Source organism: Natator depressus, chromosome 17 (assembly GCF_965152275.1).
Source record: "Natator depressus isolate rNatDep1 chromosome 17, rNatDep2.hap1, whole genome shotgun sequence".
Lineage (NCBI taxonomy): Eukaryota > Metazoa > Chordata > Testudines > Cheloniidae > Natator > Natator depressus.
In genome coordinates, this window is record NC_134250.1 from 3,584,614 (window position 1) to 3,605,966 (window position 21,353).

Below are 21,353 nucleotides of genomic sequence, written 5' to 3' on the forward strand. Positions count from 1 at the left end.
GCATTAGTCAGCTACTGATGCACCTTTAGGTTCTCTGTGTAAGATGAGGTCAAAGGACAGCTATCCAAGACATGCACTGGTTGCCTGTTACTGGGCACACTGGTGTGGTTTATGCTACAAAATTCCCATGAACATTAAAAATCATTTTAAAAACTAAAACTCTGTAAATAATGAATGTATGGGTGTGGTGTGGGCTGTGTGATGTATCCTTCCACTGTGTAGATAGTTCTTCTGGTTTGAACTATAGTTTTGTTTGAGAAAAAAGCCCTCCTCTGTCCTCCCGAGGCTTGGCTGCCCTTTCAGTAGCAGCTTTTGGCCCAACAGCCACTTTCAACCAATTTCCTTCCATGAAATGAAATACTGAACAGTCTGAATTTTTCCCCCCAATAAAAATGGCAGCAGGACCACAACTTGCTTCTGAGAGGCCGCTTGGCACTTTGGAGAATGTGAGCAGTTTAATGGCTCTTTTTTTCCTCCCTACAGGCTGCTTCTATTATCTTTGTCGCCCGTTAACTCTTTCTCCCCAGCTATGACAGGCATAACAATTTTGCTTTTCAGGGGCAAGGTCCCAGCTATGCATTACTGGGAGCTGGTGCACAGTATGACACCATCCGGAGGGCCCACAGGCCAGTCAGAATGCAGCTTGAGACAGTCATTTCCCAATAGTGATTCTCAAGAGCTGGAAAGCCCAGTGCATGATGCCTTTTGGGGAGAAGCATCCACATAACATGCTTGCTGCATACTGCAAGGCACTACACTGCATCTCTGCCCCCATTCAGTGGGTGTCTCCTCTGCCCCTCTAACTGCAAATAATTAATAGAGATATTGGGTCATGCAGCAGCCTGTTGGTGATGGGCCTCTTCTGCTGCTCATTCTGGACCATACAAGACAAACCAAAATGAGCAGGAAGCTCAGACCTGCTCATGTTAACTATTTAAAATAGTCCTAGTTGATACTGTGGCTCTGGAATATAACAGGAATCAGTGCGCACCACTGAATCCAAAAACCCTTCTCCTTGTCCCTCTTAATCCAGGCTAGATGTGAGGCTTATCTTCTGTCATAACTAACTTAATTATTTATGTGATGTTGTTTCAAGGGTTGGCTGCAAAGTACCATGTACAAGGCAGAAGAAATGATCCTGCCTGCCACCTGCACTTCGGTTCTGCTCTCTCAGAGCACTGAGTACAGTGTAAATAAATAGAAATTATTCTTTCATGAGCTTCCTTTTTCCACAGTCTCTAGCGTCTGGGAGGGCAGAGACAAGTGATGTGGTGTAACTGCCAGCTGGTCACATGGAAACATTCAGACTCGCAAAGTGAGGGTAGGGGATATTCATGTGGTGTCTTTGTCATAACTATGACCTTGTGAAATGATTCACCTGGGGGCAGAGGGACAGTGGCAGGAAATCTTTATAGTCTGTTAAATTCCTTTGACAGCCATTCATGTAAAAGAACTAAAAGTTGTGCTCTAGTTCAAACAGGAATTAATTCCAGGAAGTTCTATGGCTCACGTGATACAGGAGGTTGGACTAGATGATCACAATGATCCCTTCTGACTTTATAAAGTATTAGCCTATTATTTACATCCCCACCCTTTTTAATGGAGTAATAGAAAACTGTCCCCTCCATAGACTCCAAGTTCAAGTGTGAAATTGTTCACTAGTGAAATAAGTTTGTTGGCCAGAAATCAGTTCCACTCAGACAAGTCTTGTGACTGGAGCCAAAGCACTGGGAGTCAGGAGTCCTGGGTTCGATTCTTGGCTCTGACACAGACTTGTATAAACCTGGGCAAGTCATGTAACTTTTCTGTCTCACTTTCCCACTCTGTGAACTATATTAACACATACCCTGATGTTGTCTACGGGTGTGTGTAGTGTTGCAGTGATTGAAGAGAAGTACTTGCTATTGTGATAGTCAGTGTTTGAATTCCGTCCTTCCTAAATCCTGTGTCAAAAGTTCCTATTTTCCCCGTCCTTCCTCAGCTTCTTTGAGGCATTGTGTATTTTGCTGTTCTGACCCAACAGGTGGTAGCGATTCCTTTCCCAGCATTCCTGTGCGCGCTCTCTCTCCTGTTGTGTATGTTGTTAAAGCCAGATTCACAGGAAGAAATCTTGCAATGCAATTCTGTGGACTTGTTCCATTCCTTGGCACAACAAAGTATAGGGGTGGGAGGCTATTTCATATGTAGCCCTGGGAAAACAACCCAGAAGGACCTGATCTAGTTCAAATTCTGGGCCTGATTCTATGGACTTTTACACCAGTGTAAATCAGAAGTAATGTTACTAAAGCCAGTGGAGTTAAACCAATGTAAAGTTGGTGTGAAAGAGAGAGGAGAACTGAGCCCTGTTTGCATCTCTCTGCCTGTGCCGGATTTCTGTCATTCACTAGAATCTGTGGCACAGTCAAAGCTACTAAGCAGGAAAGGAAAGCAAAAATAGCTTTACATCATTATAGAGCCAGCTCTATTTCTCCCCAGGGATTAACACAAGCATCTGAGAAACTGGCTTATGATTTAATTCGGAACCATTGAGCAGGTGGGTGGCACTATGGCTTCTAACAGGATTTCTGTTAGAGGCAGATTCTAGCTAGATGCTAACTTGGAACGTTTCCCTGGGGGATGGCCAAGTTGCCCCTATGCTGTCTCGTGCCTGCAGTCCTTCCAGCTGAGAACTACTTTAGACTTGATTGGGCCTCTGGCAGTGTTGGGTAATGAGAGATCAGAATCTGAGCCCTGGGTTCAGTATCTTGCATGGCAATGCAGAATATAGTGACCACTCAAGATATTGGGCCTCGAGAGTGTTGTAGGCCCAGCTAAGCGGTGTGGTGATGTGGTTGGGGAGTGCTCTGAATGTCATCCTGCACTGACACTGCAGAAAATAGAGGAGCTTACACTAAATCCAGAGGCTTTGAATCTGCTGGGGGGAGGAGGAGAAAGAACTCAAGAGACCACAGGGCGCTGGCTGAAGTGCTCTGCGACTGGTGAATGTGAAGTATACCATTGTTGGGAACTTACTGCTGGGCTGATCAGGCTACACATTCCACATATTCAGCTGCACTGGCAATTCTTGCACCAAAGGTTCCCTTAATAAGATGTCAACTGATGCAAGTTCCCTTCCCATAGTAGGACCCCATTATCCCACAGACTGGGCAAGATATGGCCCACAAAGAAAAGACCACCGTCAGGATCTACCACCCTAATCTCGGATATGCAGCTCAGCAGTTTCGCTTCAGGTCTGGCTGAGATGAGGTGATGCAGACCATGTTGGAGAGAGGAATGGAACAAAATTCCCCATCTGCACTTAGAGGAAGGAAGCTGAAAATGAACAATCAGTATGAAGTCCTTCACCTGTGCATTAATTTTGTTTTTAGGAATCTCTTCTCTAAGTTTTGCCAACTCGCCTCACTGCTGCTTTGCAGCACCCCCAGCTGTTCCAGTCCTGGGTTCACCCACAGTGTAAGTGCCATGCAGTGTAACTGCCGTGGCGTGGCAGCTGTGTTCCCTATGTATCATACCTATGGAATGGGAACTAGGGTTTGTCCCAGCACCTTGCTCTCCATCATGATGCACCCAAGTTAGTCCTCCATCAAGAAGGAGCATGTAGATGAGATCAGAATTTCTTTAAAGACACAGCATCAGCTAACAACAATAAATAATTATTGAGTTGGGGTCTCTGACTATCTGCAAGGGGTCTTGTCCAGTGCTGCATCTCCTGGGAGCAATGGGGCATTGAACTGTGCTGCTGAAAAGTGGAGCAACAGAGCCCAGCTCTTTAGAACTGGGATGCCTTTGTGCTATCCCCTGGCTCGTGTTGTGCAGCTGATACTGTGGGTCTTTCTTGTTAACATTGTGGTTAAGCTGGTTCTTGTTTCATTCTGATCTCAGCCTTGCCACAGCTTGGGCATGTGAAGCTGGGTGCGGAAAAACTGACACTCTTAGGAAGTGGGCTGCTGGTAGACGTTTCCGTGACAACTTCGCTCATCTTGGGGCTGATCCCTGAGCCTTGTGACATACTCGTGAGGAAAACCACTGGCTACAGAAAGAGTGGAGATAAAATTTACCAACCTCCCATCAGACCTGAGCCTGCTGTGGTTGACAGCCTCAAAACTCTACCCCGCCTCCGCCTGGGTGACCAGGGGTTAAGCATACAACCTGCAATGTACACAGTGAGCCAGACATTGCCAGTATAACTGCCCTCATTGGCTCTCTAATATGGGTTTCTTTCTTACTGCAAAATCCATCTAATCACTTCCTGCTCAAGCACTTTGCCGCTCTTCCGTTATTCGCTGAGTGGCTAGCCAGTGCAGAATCAATATTTACTCCCTACAAGAAGCCTGGATTCCTCATAGGCACCAGCCAGGATCTCCGCCTAGGGATGCTCTTTCTCACTATCAGCATGCAGTAGTGAGTGCTAAAAGGAGCACAGTTTCTTTTGCAGGGTAAGAGCTTTTTCAAATCTTCATTTAACCTTTGCGCTTTCGCTAGTGATCACTGGCATTTGCCTTTGCACTGAAGCGGGGGTCAGCCTCTGAAAGCTTATCTGGGACCCATCTATCAGGGCAGCAGCATTTCTTGGGTGGAGCCCCAGCTCAGAATGTGTGCTGTGCTTTTCATTTGACTGCAGGTCTTGCTTCGTGCTGTGCAATTCAGAGTGGCTTGGTAGTTGACTAGCAGCCTGCTAAGGGGTGAATACACAGGGGAAAGCTCAGTTGGAGACCAAAGAATGCCCCCTGGATTCTCCAGGGAGCCAGAAGGGGGATGTATTTCTTGTAAGATCTTTTTTTAGGACCCATTTTGCTTTTGTTTTTAAAGAGAACCTGAAATGCCTTCTGAGTAAATACGACTGTACATCTTTAAAGCACCAAGAAGGGATGGAAACTGCAGCTGAAAGAGAATTCAGGAACAAGAAGCCACAAAAACGCAACCTGGGTGTGGTATGAGTAATAAACACAGCTTTCTGAAGGCTTTGTGGCTGCCACAGTAAGTGTTTGTGGGGAGGGCATGAAGGGTGTGCAGGGGACTATGGGGTATATGTTTGTGTGTGCATAGGGGTTCTTGGCAATAGAATGGGGCCTAAGCTGCATGACTGAAGCCTTCTTATAACTTAAAATAAAATGGTTAATATAGACTTTCTTTGCATGTGCCTTTGGATTTCTCTTGCTGTGAACTACATGAAAATTGCTTTGTAAACATACACTGCCTAGATCTAAATAAGCATCTCTGCATCCTAATCTAGAGCACAGTGCTTATACTGTGTTCCTCTGATGCTACCCTGACATAGAATAGGGAGCCTGGTTTTCCAACTCTGCAGCATGATATTCCTGAGGAACTGTTAACTCTTTGCAGACAGCGCATGTGCATAAGGCACTGTTGATAAAGGATGTTTAGCTTGAATTGGTCGTGGGTGTTTCCTTGTCTTCTCTTAGACTGCATGTAAACAAACCTTCAGTCTCCTCCTCTAGTGGATCCTTTTCGCGTGTGTTCAGTGGGAGCTTGCACCGATGGGTCTGAGATCTAACCAGATATTTGTAAAGAGAGGGCTCAAAATGATGGAAAAAGAATACCAGAAATATTAGATTCTGGTGGGTTGGCCTGGTACTGTAATGGTTAGTGCTCAGCATGGCTATACAGCAGATCTTGCTTCATTCTCCCTGGCTGGGAGCGATGAGGCTGCACTGTGCTCAGGCCAGGAGAGCAATATTTACCGGAACAGCAGCTGTACATGGTGTGCGCATGTGCCCAGGTTGTTGATCAGAGGGTCAGAGCCCATGCGCATGTGGATAGCAGTGGCTGGAGCACACCACAGCTTTGAGGAGATGTTAGGTCATACACACTCATGCCCCAGTATGTGATGCAGCAGTGCATAAGGAACATACTGTGTGTTAGGCATGAGTTTCTCCTGCAAATATGTCCCCCTTTCATACTTCCAAACAAAGAACTTGAGCAAACCTAATGCTCTCTTCCAATGAAGGCCTGTTGTTGTTAATCTTACCTTGTTGGGCCACTTGATAGCTAGCCTGTACTGGGTACATTAAGACAAGGACAATGGTGTCCGTGTCCTAAATGTTGATATTCCTCCCCCTCCTTTATTGCTGAGTCCTAATGGACTCCACACGGTACATTTTATCTAAGGACCCCATCCGTCAATCGCAGGTGAGGTTATCTCCCAAATGTGACACGCCGCTCAGCACACCCTGCTGGTCTGTACTCTCTAACCTGCTTTTACAACTCTTTGGTTATTTCCCTGCCCCAAAGACTATTTAAGGACTTGATCCTCCAATCTGATGGGTGCAGGCAAGCTCATAGACCTGGGCCGAGTCCCACTGAAATCAGCAGGTCGTTGAAGGGACCCACCTGTATAGATACAGTTGCAGGTACAGGCCCTTGAATGGTAAAAGTCTTTGGGGCAATGACTGTGCTGCCTTCTGCGTCTGCACAGCACTGAATAAACTCTAGGTGTTCAACAAGTAAATAACGAAGTTTCACTGGGCAGAGGGTACTAGACCATAGATCCCTGGATGATGGTTTGGGAACTTCTAGGAGGGAGCAGCGTGGACAGGGATGGGACTGCAAGTGAGAGGTCTAATTCAGCTGCAATATCGAATGAATTCTCACTCTTCTGCAGATCTCTACTCTTACTGGGAGCTCCTTTGATGATCTGAAGCATCGTCCTACCAGACATGGATATCTCAAACGCTACGGTCAGGAAGCCAGGCCTGTCACAGAACAGGCTGATGGGTGTGTTAGAAACAGATGACAGCATCCAGGAAAGTACAGCTGGTAAACAGGGAGAAAGCAAAGGGGCCAAAGGAGGGAAGGAAGAACCACCACCCCTGGAGACTCCTTACAAGAAAGAGAGCAGTGACTTTGATCCAAAAATCAAGATTAACTTGAATTATCGACCAGGACTTTCTAGCAAGTAAGTAATTATGGGATCTGCCCTTGGGAAGCCTTCCATTACCAAGTGAAATTCAAGCTGGTGCCAGAAACTTTGCAAGAGAGTGAAAATGCACAAGTCCTGCATTCTTCCTGGGGGGGTGGTACACAGATGGAGAGGGGTACATACTACCCCTTCCCCCCACACTCAGAGTGTGCACCTCTGTCTGGAACCAGAAAGTGCTGAGGCCAATACAAACAAACAAAACAAGGGGTTGGGGGAGTTAACTTTTTTTTTTTGTTCTTTGACCTGAAAGAGTTTGATTCTTTCTTCTGGCAAACTGCCGTGCCCATTGCTCTTCTTGCAGTGAAACCACGGCAGCTCCTGCATCGTGGGAGATTGGTACATACTCTTGTTGAGTGTCTAGAACATGGTTAACTCTTCCCATTTCTCCAGTAGCCAAAAGGACCCAAATCGCTTTGAAAGAGATCGGCTCTTTGGTGCTGTCTTGAGGGGTAACCCGGAGGAGCTGGATGGTTTGCTTGATTACTTGAGCAGGACCTCCAAATTTCTCTCCAATTCAGAATATACAGGTAGATACAAGCTCAGTACTCCAGTGATTTAACACAGGCATGCCTTGATAGTGGCCCGCATAGCTCAAAGAGTTTGTTGCTTGCTTTGAATAAGCACCAAACCAAAAGTCTCTAGGCTCACAACTCCCCCTGCCCACAATACACCCTTCCACCAAATCAAAAGTTTGGACTCTGAACCTCTTGCAGCCACAAACAAGAGTTTGTGTGGTCTAGGGCTCGAGCACGGGTCTGGGTGCTGCTCCCCGCTGTGCCACTGGCTTTGTGTCAGGCAGATCACTTCCTTTTTCCGTGTCTGACTTTCTCCATGTGTGAAATGAAGCTAATGATACTTTTACCCGCCTGTGTGCAAAGCACTTTGAGATCTGGGGATGTAAAGTGCTAAGCAATATGTTTTTTTTTAAGCTCTTTGCTTCTAGTGCAGGCTGGAAATACCGTGAGAAAGGGATTTTTAATTTAATGTATTTAATGCTACATTGACAGTTAAGTTCTGGGCAAGACGAAACTGATGGTGCAGTCATGTACAAAACACAATTATGCCCCGCTCCATGCTCTCTCTCTCTCTACCAGATGCCAAGACAGGTAAGACCTGCTTAATGAAAGCCCTGCTGAACTTAAAAGATGGGACAAACGCCACTATCCCACTGTTGCTAGAAATAGACCAGAAGACTGAGACTCCAAGGCCACTTGTCAATGCTGCATGCACCAATAGTTACTATGCAGGTAAGGGTTCTCCAGCACTGTGTGTCTGACTTTGAAGTCAACAATTAGCAAGGCAGCATCTATGGAAAATAACAGGAATTGGATAGATGCATAATTGATAGGATGTTGGAGTTCTTCGTTTGTGGAATGGGTATACTGATGGCCTGGACACAGAAAAGGGAGCTGGGCATTTCTGAGTTCTAATTCCATCTCTGATACCTACTTCTCTGGCCTTGAGCAATTCACTTAACCACTCTGTGCCTCAGTTCTCTCATCTGAGAAATGGGGGTAATACTGGCTTATTTACACAGGATTATGGTGAGGTTCTGTTGTTAAGGTTTGTAAAGTGCTTTGGAGAAGCAAAAAGATTACGTAGTATTATTCAGTGAAAACAAGTTACATTTAAGAAATGAATGAGTTCTGCTAAGTGGATTTATCCTTTTAATAGCAAATATTCAAAAGAAACATACCTCTGCGTGCACGTATATTACCTTTATCTTTCTAGATCATTATTACTGCTTCGTGGTCTTGAGGTCATGGGTCAGATCTGAGATCTTATCGTAACTCTAAGAGAAATTACACTGTTCAGCTCCTCATAGTCTTGGGGGAGTTTGTGTCTGACAGCTCACATGCTCAGTGTCCAAATTGCAAAGTCAGCATTTGCCACCAGTTCCCTGCACACAGTATGTCTGGGAGTCCATGATTATTTCACCGTATTGACAGTATTGCTGGTGGTGATTTGATACGTTGGTGGGGTTTTCTGGAAAGGCCTTTCCTGCTCCATCTGTCCATGGCACCATCACAACAAGCTCTGACTGCAAAGCCTGTTTCCTTAGGTCAGACTGCACTCCACATTGCCATAGAGAAGAGGCACCTAGATTTAGTGAAACTGCTGGTAGAGAATGGAGCCGATGTCCATGCCAGAGCCCATGGCGAATTCTTCAGGAAGAAGAAAGAAGGAGTGTGTTTTTATTTTGGTAAGCCAGCATTGCAGGCTCCGGCTTGCTATCTGGGAACCCTGCAGTATGTGGAGGCACTGTCCCATCCTGGGTTTGCCCCTCCACGCATTTGGTGTAATCTCCTCCATCCCATAACCCTGGGTGCCCCATCCTACTAAGGGCGCTAGACCTCTTCACCAGACTGAGCTCTCCTCTGCACCAGTCGGTGCTTGCCTCCTGCCGTTCAGCTGTGTGCACTTGTCCCTCTCGAGGGACATGGGACTGCTTCAGACCCCCCACATGTGTGGACTAAGCCCAAAAATAGATGGAGGGAGTGGATGCTGACGGGGTGCTGCCAAAATCTGAGTCTGGCAAAGTGGTCCAGCTGCTTCCAGAAGTAGCGAGGGATTGTTTTTCTGTACCAATTAACTACAAAACATCCAAGCCTGAATACAGAGATTCAGCCAGAAAAAGCCCACCACTGTTACAGTAACAAGACTCTGCAGAGTAAGACATAAATGTTCCTCCTCAAATTACTTTTTTTTTTTTTTTTTCCAAAACCCTGCCTCCATCTCTCCAGGTGAACTTCCCCTCTCCTTGGCTGCTTGCACCAACCAGCTTGATGTGATAAAATACCTCCTTGATAACCCCTACCAGAAAGCCAGACTCCAGAAACAGGATTCCCTGGGCAACACGGTTCTCCATGCCCTGGTGATGATCGCAGATGACACCGAGCAGAACACTGAGTTAGTGAGCAAGATGTATGATGAGATCTTAAAGGCAGGCACGAAGATTAACCCAGCAGAGAAGCTCGAGGAGATAGTGAACCGGGCTGGGTTAACGCCACTGAAACTGGCTGCCAAGGAGGGCAAAGTAGAGGTAAACGCAATGAGAGTGGTTCTCTGGGCATGGCTAGAAATAGTGAGGACAGTGGAGTGAGTCCTCTGCCTAGAGGCTGGGTCTGATGTACGTGCATCCTACGTTACTGCACATGAGACTCTGCAGCAGTGCCACTGCAGGAGGCATGAAAAAACCCTCTTCCAGACCCTCCTGTTAGGAGCTGTGCTGATGTGATCACAGCTGGGAGCTCCTGGGTTGGGTTGAGAGTTGTTACTCCTTTGACTGAAGTTTTAGAAGCTGTTCTTAGTTTGCCTCAAGTTCTTGGCCAGATCATATATGTGACCAAGAACATACCTGCAAAGTGTACGCAGGCAGCAGGTTACAGGCTTGAAGACAACTCAGGTATGCTGAGAATTTCATTTTACATTCTAATGTATAATTAGTATAATAAACATAAACTTTCCCTTCAGATCTTCAGACACATTCTCCAAAGAGAGATCAAGGATCCAGAGTACCGGCACCTGTCTCGCAAGTTCACTGAATGGAGCTATGGACCCGTCCATGTATCTCTCTATGACTTGTCCTCTGTAGATAGTTATGAGAAAAACTCTGTGCTGGAGATCCTTGCTGAGAGCAGTGACACACCAGTGAGTCCTGAAGACTTATTTAAAATCAAATATAGAATGGCTTTGTCCAGTTTTTTATAGTGTTACCATAAATTATGTAAATCATGTAGATTAATTTGGCATTTCAGATTGTTCTATTTTAGGGGGGGAAATGTGTGAATTTGTTCATTTTTAATGATGAGGAATTTACATATATGGTTAATGTTATTAAACCCCTTCAGCTTTGTTGCTAATCCTCAATAAGGAAGGAGTTTGGGACCTTTATATTCTGTTCCCTGATGTGGAGCAGTGACTCAGCCTGGGTCTCTCCAAGTACAGGGCTATAGGACTCAGGCAGTATCCAAGTCCAATAGGATGCCAACGTCCTTTCATGCTGAGAGGTCCGATGAAAGAGACATGCAGGGCTTCTGGCCTCTGAATTCCAACACTGGATGAAGAAGGCTTTATGGTGATTCTGGATCCCTGATGACGTGTTATTTTTTCTTCCTTTCACCCTAGAATCGATACAAGATGGTGGTTTTGGAGCCGCTGAACAAACTGCTCCAGCACAAATGGGACTCATTTGCTGCCAGGAGATTTTACTTAAGTTTTTTCTCTTATTTTATATTCATGGCCATCTTCACGGTCCTTGCCTACCATCGTCCCCTGCAGTTACAGGTAGGGCTGGCTTACTTGGATGGGGTTGAGTGAGCTTGAATGCTGGGGCTGTAGTTTAAGGGGTTTAAAGGGCTTTGGGTGGCTACAGCTCCCACTGCTGTCTTCACATTCTTGTTTTTATCTTGCAGTCTCCGTTTCCTACAGAGTTCACAGCAGTCGGCTTCCTGCAGCTCACTGGACAGATCGTTGTTTTCCTGGGAGGCTTTTATCTCATAATTGCTCAGGTACAAAGATATCTAACTTATCTGCTCTGAAATAAAACAACCACCCCCATGGCATTGGTACACCACTCTTATTTATTTCCATAATATCCTAAATATGCACAAAGCTTCACAGATAAATGGAAGGAGAGGTTCCTGCCATCAGGTGCTTGCAATATAAGCAGGATATAGAAAGCAAAGGATGACACAGAAGGGAGGATTAGTAAGATGGGCACAACGTAAAAGGTCACAAGAGGGGTTTTATGTTATACAATAGTAAATGTACATTAATGATTGGATAGACTATATTAAAAAGACACATACAAGATCTGTGGCTCCGTTACTATTTCTTTATTGGCTCTGTGTTACCAGGAGCCCTTTTCCATCGCTGAAGAGGGATGGTCTGAATTTTTCTATCATTGGAGCAAACGGTATAAATAAAAGGGCTATGAAGAAACCATTCGCTGTGCAGTAGATTATCCCAGCAGGGACTGGACTCAGATGTGTCTTGCTGCGTTAAGGAACTGTCCCTGTTGATTTCTCCCTTTTCTGATAGGGTCTGTACTTTTCGAGGAGATGGCGGAACCTGAAGAACGTGTTCTCCGATGGCTGCATTGAGGTCTTTCTGTACGTTCTTTAGGTTGTGGGAAATGAAAGTTAATATAAAATCAAACAGCTGTTAAGAGGCAACTGAACTGGCAAGAGGTAGCTAGGCAGGTGGTGAGCAGAAATGACCCATTCTCTCACACAGCATGCTTGTTCTGCTGTTATGTCATCTTTCCAACCAACTCTTTGCTTGGTTCTTCCACTGGTTGCCTCTTGTCATAACCCTAGATTGTGAGCTCTCTAAGTTTTTCTCTTTTTTTTCATCTGTACTGTGCCTGGTGCAATAGAGCCTTGACCCTTGATTGGGGCATCAAGGTGCTACTGTAATACAGATGATAATAACATGAACTCATATGTGGAATTGCTCATTTAGTGACTGAGATTTGGCCATGTGGCCTAGTGGACAGAGCACTGGACTGGGATTCAGGAGACTTGGGGTCCATTTCTGGCTCCACCACTGGCTCCCATTGAAGTCATGGCCTTGGGCAAGTCACTGCATCGTCCTGTGCCTCAGTTTCCCAGTCTGTAAAATGGGATAATACACTGAGCTCCGTTTGTAAAGCACATTGAGATCAATGGTTGAAGATTGCTATATGAGAGCGAGGTGTTTTTGTTAAGGGGAAGAGACTTTATAATTTTCGTTTGTGTGTATATTTCTATATGTGATGGGTCTGATTCTCTCCATTTTTACACCAGTTATACACGGGTAACTCCACTGAAATCAGGCCTGGTGTATGTAAATGTATCTGGTGGAAAAGAGATGAGTCAGGCCCAGTATATCTGAGATTTTCCATAATGTGAACTTCACTAATGTCTAATGAATCTGCAATATACCTGTGCAGAAAGTATGTTACAGATGGATTTAGATACTAACTCACCTATAACTACAGGATCTGATTAGCTGCCACTTTATACCCCATTGGGTAACCTTGCAAGATGCAGCTGGCTGTGCCCAGTGTGGCACAAAAAGGATTTGGCGTTCAGACTTTCAGCTCACTGTGTGACTATGATTGTTTCCTCCCCTTCCCCCAGCTTGCTCCAGGCAATCTCGCTGCTGCTTTCAGCTGTCCTGTATATTGTGGGTTCAGAAGACTATGTACCGATGATGGTATTCTCCTTACTGCTGGGATGGGTGAACATGCTGTACTACACTCGGGGCTTCCAGTGGACTGGGATCTATTGTGTCATGATACAGAAGGTCAGTATGGAGAAACAGCCTGTAAGAGATGGTCAGGGATATCAGGCATTGTCCAAATGCTGCAGTTACTGTTCTCCTGTCAGGACCATCAGAAACATGAAAGGAGCTAATACTTAGGCTGTGGACACTGAAATTCCATCCCGTTTGAGTAAATGTATTCTCTCGGCGGAGGTGGGATGCTGCATGGGGCAGACCGCTGGCTCAGTTTGCAGCAGGTTTTCAAATATTGGCTCAGGTGACAAGAAAAAATGAGTTTGTTGGGACTCATCCTGGTCCCCCACAGTAGCTGACATTTGCCTGCCTGTCACAACCCTCCCTCCCCCTCCAATAAACAAAGCACAACACAAAACACAGAGTGCGAGTCTGTTCAGGAGATGTTTCCTAGCATTGGAAAGTCTGGATTGAGGCACATAAGCAGATTTGTGTGTGCTGCTCAGGATTGGAGAAGCAGGGGATGCTCCATATCAGAGATGAGGTACATCAGCAATGGGGGGGGAAGGGGGGAGTGAAAAAGAGAGAGGGAGGGAGGGCTGGCGTAGCCAGATGTGTTGTAGCAGTTCACAGCCCTGAGTTGAATTTATAATAAAAAGAGAAAAAGTGTATTTTCAAACAACAGAGAATCACAGATTCAAGTGACCAAGAATTATGGAAACAGATTGTTATAATAAAACAGAAGCATAACGTGAATCTAAGAGACTAATCATAACCTTGACAGGCTACTCTCCTGTATCTCAAAACATTTCTCGCCCTCATGCAAGCTTGCTGATCTTCATTCAATTCAGGATCCAGGTTGTTGTGATCCACCCCCCTCCGCCAAGGATGTTCCTCAGTGAAATAGATGACAAAATGTCCTTTTTTTTCCTCCAAAGTTTGTCGTCGTTTCGAGAGGCAGGAAAACCCCTGGTGCTCAGATTCCTGTGTGCTCTCCCATGTTTGTTTCACTCTCTCCCCCCGCCAGTCAACTTGTTGACTTCATATGCAAATAACACTTCCTGTGTGTTGGTTTAAAAATGCTTAATTTACATGAGAGACAGGGCGGATAGGTCTGGTGAAAGCTGCTTATCAACCCTGCCTGGAACACAGATTCTAAAAATATTTTCCGTATATACATACAACTTTTAAAATAACACCCGTACTTGCATCTCTCAATGCTTATGGTGACCAGTATGACCTAAGCTTTCCTTTGGTACCTCACACAACATTCTTTGTAGATAAATACAATGACAGCAATGAGTTAGGTGTACTGAGTTTGTCAGGCCTAATAGGAGTTGGTGACTCGGAGCAGTGAACCACCAGTGGGCCTCTGTATCACATCCTCATCTATTGAATGGGAGTAATAATACTTCCTGACCTGCCTCCCTTGCGAGGGACTGTGGGGATTAATGAGTTAATGTTGCCGGAACTGGTGCAGAGCCAAATATCATTATTTGATAGGTGTGCTAGTTTCCTGTTGTCCTGGTAATTTTGTGCTGTAAAAATATCATGTGAAGTTATTGGTGATTAATAACGCTGCCTTTTGCTCTGTCTCCAGACCATCCTGAGGGACCTGCTGCGTTTCCTCATGGTTTATGTGATCTTCCTCTTTGGCTTTGCAGCAGGTGAGGATTGACTCAGCACCGTGTTACAGGCAGACCTGCCAGGAGGAGACTTGCCAGGAAAGATTCATTGTTCTGCTTTCGTTACAGCTCTGGTCACCCTCACAGGGGATGCTCCTCCAACTTCCCAGAACAAGTCTGTTACCCAAGAGGATGGCGATAAAGGCCACGTTGTGTACAGTGGGTTGCTGAGCACCTCCTTGGAGCTCTTCAAGTTCACCATCGGCATGGGGGACCTGGAGTTCCAGGAGCAAGTGAAATTCAAATACTTTGTCCTGCTGCTGCTGCTGCTGTTTGTGATCCTGACCTACATCCTCCTGCTCAACATGCTGATCGCCCTGATGAGCGAGACTGTCACCAGTGTCTCTGGTTACAGCAAGAGTGTCTGGAAGCTGCAGGTATGTCCATTGCACCACTCACCTGGTCTCTAATATAGGCCTTATAACATATTATGTGCTAAATGTGGGCCTGAGAGAGCCATTTGCAACAAATTCTCTCCCGCTGTGCATGCACTGGGATATCAGATTTGACGCACGTTTTCATCGAGCTCTAAAGTTTTATTTAAAGTAGTAAAAGTGTAATGAGATTTTTCTCTCTCCACGTTTCTATAATACCCATCACCTTAGTATCTAAAGTGCTGAGATATGTGCATTCCAGATCTACTTGTAAAGACTGTGACCTCCTTACTGGGTGGGACTGTACATTTTAAGTGCTACTTTGTCACTTCCCTGCTTCTGGGAGAGAAGAGGAAGTGACGCTGTGCTGTGGTGCTTGTTGAGGAAATTAACAGCTGAGTTTATTGGGAGATTTATTCCAACTCCTCAACCTGGGAGAGCTGATTCTGGTCTTCCAGAGGCTCCATGCAAGCAAGCTCTCCTCGCAGATTGAGTGACAATAAAACACTGGATAAAACCCCGACAGCATCACAATACTTTCATTGGTTGAGCATACCCTAGGAGCAAAACCATGTTAGGAGACAGATGTTTAACCCTTTTGCAGGTGTCATGCCTTTGTTACTTGAGATGTTTCTGTTCTCGTATGTGGGGCTCTGTGAAGATTTGTCTGTGTTTTATACCTTCTGTTGGCTTACCCCAGTTTGGAGGAATTTCTAATGCAGTTAGCAGCTCCTTCCATGACTTGTAAGGTGATGCTAGGCTGTGCTTAGTCAGTCTGGGAGCTAGAGAGAACTACAGGATCTGTCAGAGTCCAAAATCCCCTTTTAAACTGATGGCAACCCAGTCCTCTCTTTTGCTCTATCTAGAAAATTACAGAGTTTAGAGTAATTTCTTAAGCCCACAGGCCTAGGAGACTTTAGGGTATGTCCTGACAGCAGTAACAGAGCCAAGGAACATTCACAAAAGTGCCTTTCCCAGTCACGACACTTGGTGGATGGGGAAGACTTGATTGGAACTTAGGCTAGCTCAGCGACTGGGTTTTGGCTGCACCAGTTCTTCTCTAACACGGACTTGTATCCTCAGAGAGCCATTGCCATTCTGGAAATAGAGAAGTCCTGGCTGTGGTGCCCAAGAAGAAGGCAGAGATCTGGCTGCTTCTTGTCTGTGAGCCTTGATGATAAGAAAGATGAGAGATGGTGTTTCAGGTAAGATAGAAAGTGGAGGCAGCTGCCCATATTCTGAATTCTGTATCTGTGTGTTGGCCTTGTGTGTGAATGGGGGAGCCTGGTTTGTTCATGTCTGTGTTTATGTATATATATGTATGTATATGAATGAGAAATGCACCTATGGACACTCAATTATCTAGGTTTCAGAGTAGCAGCCGTGTTAGTCTGTATTCGCAAAAAGAAAAGGAGTACTTGTGGCACCTTAGAGACTAACCAATTTATTTGAGCATAAGCTTTCGTGAGCTACAGCTCACTTCATCGGATGCATAGAATGGAACGTATAGTAATATACACACAGATAAGTTGGAAGTTACCATACAAACTGAGAGGCTAATTAGTTAAGATGAGCTATTATCGGCAGGAGAAGGAACTTTTATAGTGATAATCAAGATGGCCCATTTAGACAGTTGACAAGAAGGTGTGAGGATACTTAACTTAAAGAAATAGATTCAGTATGTGTAATGACCCAGCCACTCCCAGTCTCTATTCAAACCCAAGTTAATGGTATCTAGTTTGCATATTAATTCAAGCTCAGCAGTTTCTCCTTGGAGTCTGTTTTTGAAGCTTTTCTGTTGCAAAATTGCCACCCTTAAATCTTTTACTGAGTGGCCACAGAGGTTGAAGTGTTCTCCTACCCGTTTTTGAATATTATGATTCCTGATGTCAGATTTGTGTCCATTTATTCTTTTACGTAGAGACTGTCCGGTTTGGCCAATGTACATGGCAGAGGGGCATTGCTGGCACATGATGGCATATATCACATTGGTAGATGTGGAGGCGAACGAGCCCCTGATGGTGTGGCTAATGTGATTAGGTCCTATGATGGTGTCACTTGAATAAATATGTGGACAGAGTTGGCATCGGGTTTTGTTGCAAGGATAGGTTCCTGGATTAGTGTTTTTGTTGTGTGGTTGCTGGTGAGTATTTGCTTCAGGTTGGGGGGCTGTCTGTAAGCGAGGACTGGTCTGTCTTCCAAGATCTGTGAGAGTGAGGGATTCTGCCCCCCCCATCTCTGTGTGTGTGTGTGTGTGTGTGTGTATGAGAGATGGGGGTGGGGGGAAATCAAGACATTACCCTGCTCACTCCTAGATAATCGAGTATCCATTGGTGCATTTCTCATGCTCCCCCATCACCTTTTGTATCTAGGCATCATGTAGTGCTGGTACTTCTACTGCCTTGTGTTACAGCCAGGAGACTGTCCTCCTCTCTTCCACGGCCCCTTTCTCCTGGAATGGGGCCCTTTGACCTGCAAGCTGAATCCTGAAAGGAAAGCAGCTGGACTCAGTCTGAGTGGTTTGTCAGTTGCAGTGGAATTACCAAATCAAATGCCCCCTGGCCTTGCCTACGCTAGTACTGTACTATTTCCAGCATTGGTTTTGGATGCATGCAACTCCACTGATGTTCGCAATGCTGGATGCTGTGGTGTAGTCAAGCCTCAGGCGTTTTGCTTGTCGTCTTGCGCTACTCCTGAGAAGGTGAAAATGCTGGCATCTCATCTACACTTGCGCTTCCACTGGTGGTACCAATGGCGGAGCTGTGGGAAGAGCACTAATGTCGACACACCCTCAGTTTTCTGGCTGTGAGAATGCTGCTGCTAACCCCTCTGCAATGTGCTAAGTGAACCACAAGGTGGCAGCACTCCCTCTGTTCATGTAAAGTGTGGGAGACTGGGACCTGGAACATCCCTTATCCTCATTCAACAGGGGGAGCCAAATCTGGAGCGCTCCGATAATGACACCAGGACCTTATGAATTGCATTGTGTCCTTCCATGCGTAGAGACTTTGCTGTGGGAAAACTCCTTTAGTTAAGTGTCGTGTCCCGTCCCTGTCCCCCCCCCCCCCCCAGGCACTGGGGTGTTATTTAAACACCGGCACTGTTCACAGCACAGAGGAAGATGCAGAACTAGCGCGCTCCACAGGGCGTACTAGCTCAATGAGAACGCCCTTGGCAACAAAGCCTTTTGTGGTACAGCCGCAGCTGATGGTGCCGCCAAGCCATTAGTGCTGTGGCGATAAGACCACCATCCATCGGAATGGATGTCACTGGGATGCCACAGATGCAGCCTTGGTACGCAGCTGTATGGTCAGTATGTTTTGCCCCAGTGCCTCCTTGTCTACTGGCTGATGGGGGAAATTGTTCTATTTTCTGTCTCCAGAGTGGAGGAGATTAACTGGGCCAACTGGGAAAAGGAGCTGGGAGTCATCAAGGAGGATCCTGGGAACTCCAGAGACTTGGAAATAGAATCCCTAGGTAAAACATCCCAGGGCTGAGCAGAGGAGGTCAGCCCCTTTTCTACTACCTGCTGGGCAAATGCTTTATGCACTTTGCCTGTTATCTCTTTGGTGGACTCTGTGTGCCAGAAATTTCAGGTGGGTTTGCCCTCACCCCCAATACACCCTGTGAAACTGCTGTCTATCAAGTGTCTTGCAGCCATCGCACCTTCGTTTGTGATCTGGTCAGCGCGCACAATCCAAGTAAGCTTGGGTCTGTTCCGTACTTGAATGGAGGACGCCTTAAGAAAAATAATGTTCTGCAATAAACACTGTTGAGGATTCAGTTAAGTGCCTTCAGGTCCAAACTAAACCAATGGCCCAAGTGTTTCCTTTTATGGGAAATGTAAAACTAAGGTCCAGCCCCAGTGTGGTGTTAAAGGTCCCAGGGCACATTCAGCAAGAGTCGGGGTGTTAACCTTGGCATCGTGGCCAAATTCTAACTTGTAGAATCACATTCTACTTGCCTGAACATCCTCTGCACTTTCAAGTGGATACAGTCCCATCCCCCTTCCCCACCTCCTGTCTTGAGCTGTGGTGCAGCATACCTGTGCGTGGTTAAGGAACCCTACACTGAGAACAGAGATTTGTTTCTTTCAATGAAAATATATTGTTTGCTTAATCTGCCAGGTCTGGTGTAGGAGCCCCATCAGGATTAACCCGACCCTTTCATAGTTCCATCTTTGGTTGGTTTCCAACTGCTGGCCTAAAGGGAGTGGGATGGGGAGGTTTACAGCACTTCAAAAATGCCTCAAATAGAATTTTTTTAGTTTTATGTAAGCCTGCAATAGCCCTAGGACCGGCTCAATACCCTCTTCCTTACCTTTGTCATCTCCCTACTAACTAAGGGCCACCATTGTTATGTCTCATGTTACAGTGAAGAGAGTGCGGGACAGGATGTCACGGGCGCAAGCAAACTCAGCAGAACCGGAGGAGCAGTTGCCATTACATCCCATCAACCAGTAACTGAGAGGAGGCCACTAGAAAAGGACAAGCCAAGAGACTGTAGCATGTTCTCGGCATTGGGATCCCGTCGTTGCTCCCATCTGTAACAGAATTCTTCATTCTATGGTGCCACTAATGTTGAGATGGAAAAGTAATCCGTATTAACATGTCTCATCAAAGACTGTGTTTCAGTCTGTGTTTTGTGCATACAAAGTATTTCCTTTGAAGAAATCATTTCTGTTCAACTTCTTCTGCCTGATACTTTCTTCCTACAATGCTTAAAAAGAGGATGTGTGGGTGAGAGAGACTGGGGGTGTGTATCCTAGATGGGATGGTTTTGTAATCGAAGCCTCAGGTTTGAAATTTCTCTCTGGAAGGCCAGGTTAAAATTTCATTTGAGTCAATTTAGCCCTTCATGCTTGTGAGACAGGAAAATTTAGTTCCATGCAGCTCAATATGTGTAGAACTTTTGGATGATACTTTTCCAACCACAGGACCTGTCTGCTGTGTACTGACAGTATAAGATACCAAGTACTTTGTGTGAGAACAGAACTTTGTCCTAGTGTTTGTGGCCAGAAAAATGTTCTCTTCTGCACTGTTATCCTCAATCCCACATGTGACTGCATTTCAGGCAATCTATCTGGGAAATGCTTTGGAATTAAAGGTGTATAAAGCATTGTTCAAAGTTTCTGATGGCATGAGGTTGGCTTGTATGCAAGACAGTGTGTGTCGCTTTGGGAGGTGTCTTAAGAGGTATTCAAGCTGAAACATTAAGCTCAGTGCTACGGCTTCTATCGCAGCAAAGGTAGCAAATCTAGGCATTTTGACAGCCTCAGAACCATTGACCTGTATCTGAACGGAAGGTGGCAAAGTCACTTGAAAGTTGTATGCTTTGCTAACAGCTGCACTACAAGCTGTTTCTTATTGAAACTGTGACTTAGAAATGCAAATACATATGGCATCCCTTCCCCACAGGTGTGCTCTTCTTCAAATGAGAGCTGCTGAGCACTGCATGTCAGAGCTTCCTGAAGATGCAGGGGCTAATGCAACCTCTGCCATTTTCACCCTTCTTAAACAACTTCCTGTTCGCTTCTGTGGACTTCTGTCATGCTTCAAATGGTTGCTAAGTTTACGTTGATTTTCACATGCTGACCACCTCAGACAGGGAGAGACGCATGCTGTGAAATTCTGCTGGAAAGCAGGAAGAGAAATTTAGTCCTCTGTATTAAAAAAAAAAAAAAAAAGTGGCAGCTTGAAAATTTTCCATATGGTATCCAGTGCACCAGGGACGTTTCACTGAAAGAGTTTGTCTCAGGAGTTTCTAGAGTTCCACATACACACTCCTGGAGCGGGAGACCCAGGGGTGGAGGAGCACAGGGGATGATGTGCTCTGAGTCAGGGTTGGAGTGTGTTGGCAGAGTTGGGCGCAGTCTCTGCTTGCCCTAGGCCAGGCTCAAACCAGTGCTATCGGACCCTTGTTTTCATGAGCACTGAAATGTGACAGAGGCAATTCCCGCATCCATCTTTGAAGTTGTAAATGCATCATCTTGGTTTCCAATGCATCTTTGATCAGAGGGAACAGCCAGAGGCAATGTTCAAAGAAACGTTTTAATACTAAAATGTTGGGGAAAGTGAGTACGCACTATGGCAGATTAGGCAAAACAAGACCTGCCATTTCAGATCTCTGCCT

General features: G+C 45.6%; 1 protein-coding gene across 3 annotated transcripts; it reads left to right on the forward strand.

Annotated features, from left to right (window-relative positions):
- Positions 1-4,192: 4,192 nt before the first annotated feature.
- Positions 4,193-21,034, forward strand: LOC142000336 (transient receptor potential cation channel subfamily V member 2-like). Of its 3 annotated transcripts, none has more exons than XM_074974530.1 (17): positions 4,193-4,436; positions 4,810-4,977; positions 6,623-6,916; positions 7,334-7,467; positions 8,035-8,187; positions 9,003-9,143; positions 9,685-9,983; positions 10,415-10,591; positions 11,069-11,227; positions 11,356-11,451; positions 11,984-12,054; positions 13,066-13,231; positions 14,763-14,829; positions 14,917-15,224; positions 16,305-16,426; positions 18,604-18,698; positions 19,596-21,034. In XM_074974530.1, exons 3-17 carry the CDS (start codon positions 6,678-6,680, stop codon positions 19,682-19,684), a joined length of 2,316 nt encoding a protein of 771 aa, XP_074830631.1. In that variant the 5' UTR covers positions 4,193-4,436; positions 4,810-4,977; positions 6,623-6,677; the 3' UTR covers positions 19,685-21,034. The 3 variants fall into 3 exon arrangements, with proteins under 3 accessions (XP_074830631.1, XP_074830629.1, XP_074830630.1); XM_074974528.1 differs by having other exon boundaries at positions 4,196-4,436; positions 7,331-7,467; positions 19,596-21,028; XM_074974529.1 differs by lacking the exon at positions 4,193-4,436 and having other exon boundaries at positions 4,599-4,977; positions 7,331-7,467; positions 19,596-21,028.
- Positions 21,035-21,353: the final 319 nt, after the last annotated feature.

Coding starts and splice junctions, on each gene's coding strand:
- LOC142000336 (XM_074974528.1), top strand. CDS start 6,678: ATGGATATCTCAAACGCTACGGTCAGGAAGCCAGGCCTGTCACAGAAC. Junction 12,055..13,065: donor GGCTGCATTGAGGTCTTTCT/GTACGTTCTTTA, acceptor CCCTTCCCCCAG/CTTGCTCCAGGCAATCTCGC. Junction 13,232..14,762: donor ATTGTGTCATGATACAGAAG/GTCAGTATGGAG, acceptor CTCTGTCTCCAG/ACCATCCTGAGGGACCTGCT.